The 6,000-nt window shown below is 40.0% G+C and overlaps 1 protein-coding gene across 2 annotated transcripts; it reads left to right on the forward strand.

The window, feature by feature from the left end:
* The first annotated feature begins 1,703 nt into the window (after positions 1–1,703).
* Positions 1,704–5,179, forward strand: LOC112461195 (ATP-binding cassette sub-family B member 8, mitochondrial-like). 2 transcript variants are annotated; one of them, XM_025026345.1, is made up of 10 exons: positions 1,704–1,977; positions 2,258–2,585; positions 2,671–2,835; positions 2,920–3,333; positions 3,424–3,735; positions 3,814–4,037; positions 4,116–4,290; positions 4,377–4,555; positions 4,617–4,764; positions 4,855–5,179. In XM_025026345.1, exons 1-10 carry the CDS (start codon positions 1,919–1,921, stop codon positions 4,933–4,935), a joined length of 2,085 nt encoding a protein of 694 aa, XP_024882113.1. In that variant the 5' UTR covers positions 1,704–1,918; the 3' UTR covers positions 4,936–5,179. The 2 variants fall into 2 exon arrangements, with proteins under 2 accessions (XP_024882113.1, XP_024882114.1); XM_025026346.1 differs by lacking the exons at positions 4,617–4,764; positions 4,855–5,179 and having other exon boundaries at positions 4,363–4,515.
* Positions 5,180–6,000: the final 821 nt, after the last annotated feature.

Below are 6,000 nucleotides of genomic sequence, written 5' to 3' on the forward strand. Positions count from 1 at the left end.
AAGCTGTTGGGAGCCACCTAATAAATATATTCTTCGATTTCTTTCTCAGTGCATCGCGCGAGAGCGCGCGTACACACACAAGTATTTAAATACTTATCCCCGTCGCGCGAGCACGGCGTTCAGCCGGCGGGAATTAAAGCGCGGAGTATAGCGCTAATAGCCGCACGGGCAATTAAACGCGGCGAATACATAAATACACGTCATTAACTCGTCGCTCAAAGAGTTTGTCGGGGCGATTAGGTCCTTTAAGGCCCCAGCGCACGCCATTCATTCGGCGGAGGGGCCGGGAGCGTCCCTCCGGCCCTCATCGTCGAGGCGCAATTTTCGAGCCTTTCTCGAAAAGACTTAACTTACTGATCGAAGTTCGCTCTTCGTGCCACTTTCTCTCCGCGACGCGGAAAATATTTTACACGCGACGGGGGGGGATGGTTCTCGGGGCCACGTGGCAAACTTCCGGGAGAAGTTGCGAGTAAAAAGAAAGAGCGGCGGTCATACAGACGGCTAAATTACAACCCTCCCTCCCTCCCCCGGACCCTCACCGGTAGATCTCTCGCGAAAATGTTCGCATCTATCGCAATAAACGATACGCGTGATTGCGATAATTTCGTCTTTCCGTCAAGCCAAATCGATCTTATCTAATGGTTATTCTTTAGGGCGGCAGTGTGGTCTAGTGGTAGAGCGCCATAATCCATTGATTTCTGTCGTCATAAGCTACTTTCGTTAAAGTTTGAACCTTCATACATTGTGTTAAAGGCTGGATTCGGGGAGCGCGCTATTAGCGCTATTTGCTTGTTCTATCCTTGTTTTACACCTGATGAGCGATAAAGACAGAATGATGCAATAGCGCTAATAGCGCGCTCCTCGAATGCAGCCAAAACATCAACGTCCATCTCCCCTGAAGGGAGTCAATAAACAAGTAAAAAAAAATTCGAAATTTTCGACGCGGAAAGAATGAGCTGCGATTAATATATCGTACACGATCGGACATATCTAATAATTTCGCTGAAATTATTACATTAAATTTCTGAATACTTCTGGCTGGCTATACAAAACTTAACCAAAAATGCGTGTCTCCTATCACTTAACCCTTTGGACCAACGGCTTAATACGTCTCTTTCCGAAAGACGGAGCCCAGTTTGCTCCGCACAAGGGAGCTCCTAATGTTGCACGGAGGCCGCAGCTTTCGGAAAAAACTTTCCATGGCTCTATAGTGGTGGACTCGAACCTGATGGTCCCTCAGATTACGAGTCTGGCGCTCTACTACACTAAGACCACACTGCCGCCCCGGAGAGCAAATATTTTTTCCGCGAACAAGAGACTCTTGATCTTACCTTGCAAGGACGCGAAGGTCGCAAAGTGGCCATCACGTTCGCCGCGCGAATCCGGTGTCCGTCCTGTTTGCTCCAAACCTCCAGACCCGCGCGATTGTCACAGCCGCGAGCCTCTCGGGGAGCCGCCTTTCTTCGCGATTCCTCGCCGGGCACTGCCGAGAACAAGACGTCGGGGATAAATTCGTTGTTTCAACTCGCCTCTACGCGAAATCACGAATTTCGAAACGCGCACTACGACGAGGACTCCGCGTACGCGCTCGCGCGCGGCGCACAAACGAGCTGCCTTCCGACTCTTCCGAGATGATACATCGAGAGCCATCTATGAGAAGCTTACGAGATGCTCGACGGTCGCGTTGAAACATGGCGCCGCCCTTGGTCGCGATATTATTAGCCTAACCTTCTCTCGGTGTCCGAATCCGAATTAAAAAGAAAATTCCGTCGTCGCGTCGTCTACGTGAAAATTATCGCGGTGATATTAATTGTGATGTATGTGGTCGCGAATTTAATAAACGAGAAGTATATGCGAGATACGTGTCGGCGTAATTAATAGGTGTCAGTTTGATAATAATACGAATTATATCCTAAGAATGTCTGTGTTACGCGCTGCGTTATTCACTTGTCATAATAATAGCTCCACGATTTCGAGGTAATTAATAATTATAAATTATTTTTATACTTATGACTGTGCCGCATAAATGTCTAAAAAATGTAAAAATTGTATAAAAATTATTTATGTGCATTTACCTTTATTTTACTTTATTTCTCATGCATAATGTTTTATTCATTCTATAATGATATAATCTTTACTATACTTTATTTTTATAATAATAGATAAATTCTACATTTATAGAATTAAGATTATTTAGTACAGTGGTCACTTTTCACTTTAGATGATATTAAATCGGTTCTTATTGAATTAATTTCAGGTATTCCTTGCAGAAATGTGTTCTGCAAGGAAGGAGCCAAAATGTATGGGAAGCAGCAAAGCGTGAATTCACTAAAGTTACTCGAAGATGCGCCAGAGAAAATGTGAATGAGTCGAAGCTTGCCTCGTGCATATTGAAATTTGGTGGACTTGGGATAACGACCGCTTGTCTTTTAAAGTCATGTAATCAAATTGTGTTTTGTAAAGAGGCTAGAAGGATAAGCGACATAAGTCCAGTCACTCCGAGCGAGCCTGAATTGACTTTTGAATGGACAAAATTTTTTCAATATTTATACCCGCATATCTGGTACTTGTTACTGGCACTATCGGTGAGTATTTATAAATGCGGCAAAAGTATAATTGATAAATCTGACATTGTTGCAAATTACATACCGGCAATCCACTACTTTGTAGAGCGCATTAATAGTAGCACTGTTAAACATACAAATACCGCAGTGCGTTGGAAGTGTCATAAATGTGCTGACTGAAATATGTCAGAACAAAAGTGATTCTGCAAAACACGTCATTCTGCAGCTCACTCAGCCAGCTTTCGTTTTGGGACGCATGTACTTTGCGCAAGTAAGATAATTAGAACAATATTCTTCTCCCAGTGTCACTAAATTCCATACTTGTCCAATTAAATTCTAATATTTATCTTTCTAGGCATTTTTTACCTTTATATATATTTATACTCTCTCACACGTTGGTGAAAGGGTCGCAGTGAGCCTACGTCAGGATTTGTTCAAGTCAATTATTATGCAAGACATAGCGTTTTTTGACAAAACACGCTCTGGTGAAATAGTAAGTCGATTGACCAGTGATATTCAGGATTTTAAAAGTTCATTTAAGACTTGCATTTCTCAAGGTTTGAGAAGCTTCACGCAAATTATCGGTTGTATCGTCTCTGTAATAGTGATATCACCGCAACTGACCACTCTTGTGGTATTCAGTTTGCCCCCAATAATTTTTGTCGGTACTCTCCTGGGAAGGAGCTTGCGCAAGTTGTCGATGGAAGCGCAAAGTCAAGTCGCAAAATCTACTGCCGTGTGCGAAGAAGCCATACAAAATATCCGAACGGTACGTCAAATAAATGACTAAAAAGGTATCTTACAAAAATTTTAATACTCCTTACCACACTCCTTACACTCGCTTTTTTTTCTTTATCAGGTGAGAGCTTTCGCCGCGGAGGAGAAAGAGGCGGAAATGTTTTACAAGGAGATCGAACGTTCGTCTGATTTATATGAACGATTAGGTTTCGGTATAAGCTTCTTTCAAGCAGGAACGAATTTGTTGCTCAACGGTATCTTACTGTCCACGTTATATTTTGGTGGGCAGTTACTCTCCACAGGACAATTGTCCCCGGGAAATCTCATGGCATTTTTAATGGCTACGCAAACCATACAGAAGTCCTTAGGCCAGTTGTCGGTGCTCTTCGGGACCTTTGTCAGAGGACAAAGTGCGGGGGCCAGGATTTTCCAGGTAATTTTTATTTGGATTATGCAATTTTATTTATAAGAAAGAATTTATAAAGTAGGTATTATTGTCTCTTTCTTTTAGTATCTAGATATGCCGCCTTCGCCAATGATGACCGGTGGTGATGTAATCACGGATAAATCCCTGGCAGGGAATATAGTTTTCAAAAATGTGACATTTAGCTATCCCACTCGACCTAATTATGTCATTTTGGAAAATTTCAATTTACACATTCCCGCTGGAAAAACCGTGGCTATTGTCGGCACTAGCGGTAACGGTAAATCAACAGTGGCTGCATTATTAGAAAGGTACGATCCATTTTCGAATCCAATGACGATCATATTTTACTTAAAATTTATAAAAATTAATTATTTAAAATGGTACAGATTTTACGACGTCGACGAAGGCTCCATTACTATTGACGGTCGAGATATCAGATCTCTTAACTCAAGTTATCTCAGAGGCAATGTTTTGGGTTATATAAATCAAGAGCCTACTTTATTCGCCACCAGTATCATGGAAAATATTAGGTACGGAAGGCAAGACGCAACAGATGAAGAGGTAATAAATAATTGAAATTAATATGAGTATTACTGCACGATTTTACTATTTTTAAATACTATTTTTAAATAGTTTAATCAATTTAGGTCATTGAGGCAGCTAAGGAAGCAAATGCGCACGAATTCATAACGAAATTCCCAGACAGCTACGCGACAGAAGTTGGAGAAAGAGGCACGCAGCTCTCTGGTGGACAAAAGCAACGGGTTGCTATCGCCAGAGCTTTGTTAAAACAACCGTCTATATTAATTCTGGATGAAGCAACAAGGTAGGAAATTGCAATGAGATTGTAAGATTTGTTTTGGTGTTTATCCATTGTCTATGTTTAGCGCGTTGGACTATGAAAGTGAGAGAATCGTTCAAAAAGCAATTGAAAATGTTACGAGAGGCAGAACAGTGCTTGTAATCGCTCATAGGTTGAGTACCGTTAAAGGAGCTGACGTAATTGTCGTGTTACAACGTGGTATCATTGTGGAGGTATGCTTTAATTTAATCGATAAAATTAACATATTTTTATTAGAATCCTCATAGGTATATAATATATAAATAAAATATATTTTTCCTTAGATGGGCACACATTCGGAGTTAATTAAACGGAAAGGGGTATATCACACACTCGTTAACGAGCAAGAAAAAGAAAACATGTAAGAGTAATAAGACTTAGAATATGCAAATTATATTAGTACAAATGTGATTAATGTAAAAATCGGTAAGAAGGTATTATTTATTATTATATTTCCTCGTTTTGTAAAATAATTTTTTCTTTATATCTCGTTGGTTGTATAGAAAAATGGATTTATATACTATGTATATGTATTCTATTCATGACTACCTCAGGAATGGGAATCAAATTACGAATCATAATAAATTATTATTTTACCTACATATAATATTCATATCATATATGTATACGCATGCACTTTTCAACGATATATCTACATTCTCTGACGAAAGTATATAATATATTATGAATTTATTTAAGATATATATTTATTTATAATCAGTATGTTATTCAGTGAAAGAAGCAGGTGCTTCCATGCTATCCTTACCATTTTGCATTACCAGATCTGGGTCTGAAATAGATGGATTTTGTATGGAAGGTACTGTAGTTGCAATATCCATCGGTGCGGTTATTTCCTTCGAAATCAAAGTGGATCTCGGAGTCGGTGTTAAATATAAATCGTCAGTATTTTCAGGTGAATAGGTAGAAATACTTTCGACTTCATCCGGTGTAGATAAGCTGGTGTCTGCAAGTTTACTGTCTATCGAAGGAATAGCTTCAAGTGATCCTTCTGTAGCAAGCTGATCAACAGCTGTTTGTGATGGCAGAATCACAGGTGTCGACGTAGGGGATAATACATCAGAATCATCATTCCTCGGACTATCTGTGGTCGCTGGTATATAATCTAACGCTGATGTTAAACTCGGATCAACTACTTCAGTGTTGGAATTTGGTAATGTTACCGCACTATCATCTTTACTATACATTTCTGTATTGAAATTCGATGCGTTCTCTTCGTTGTTTTTGTATTGTTCTGTAGGCGCATCTTGCACTTTTTCATCTATATTTGGTGATACTTTGCTGATTGGAGGGGATTCTGGTACGTCACTTATTGTTGGTGTCAAGTACGGATCAGCTGAATCTGTATTGAAATTCGATGGAATCACAGTACTATCTTCGTTATTTTTATATTGTTCCGTAGGCACATTTTG

The sequence above is a fragment of the Temnothorax curvispinosus genome, unplaced genomic scaffold (assembly GCF_003070985.1).
Source record: "Temnothorax curvispinosus isolate PA1 unplaced genomic scaffold, ASM307098v1 QBEX01011143.1, whole genome shotgun sequence".
In the NCBI taxonomy this organism is placed as follows: domain Eukaryota; kingdom Metazoa; phylum Arthropoda; class Insecta; order Hymenoptera; family Formicidae; genus Temnothorax; species Temnothorax curvispinosus.

Bases quoted from the DNA above. Each gene is read 5' to 3' on its own strand.
- LOC112461195 (XM_025026345.1), top strand. From the start codon at position 1,919: ATGTCTGTGTTACGCGCTGCGTTATTCACTTGTCATAATAATAGCTCC. The intron at 4,038-4,115 runs GTACGATCCATT...AAAATGGTACAG, and splicing joins GTGGCTGCATTATTAGAAAG to ATTTTACGACGTCGACGAAG. The intron at 4,765-4,854 runs GTATGCTTTAAT...ATTTTTCCTTAG, and splicing joins AACGTGGTATCATTGTGGAG to ATGGGCACACATTCGGAGTT.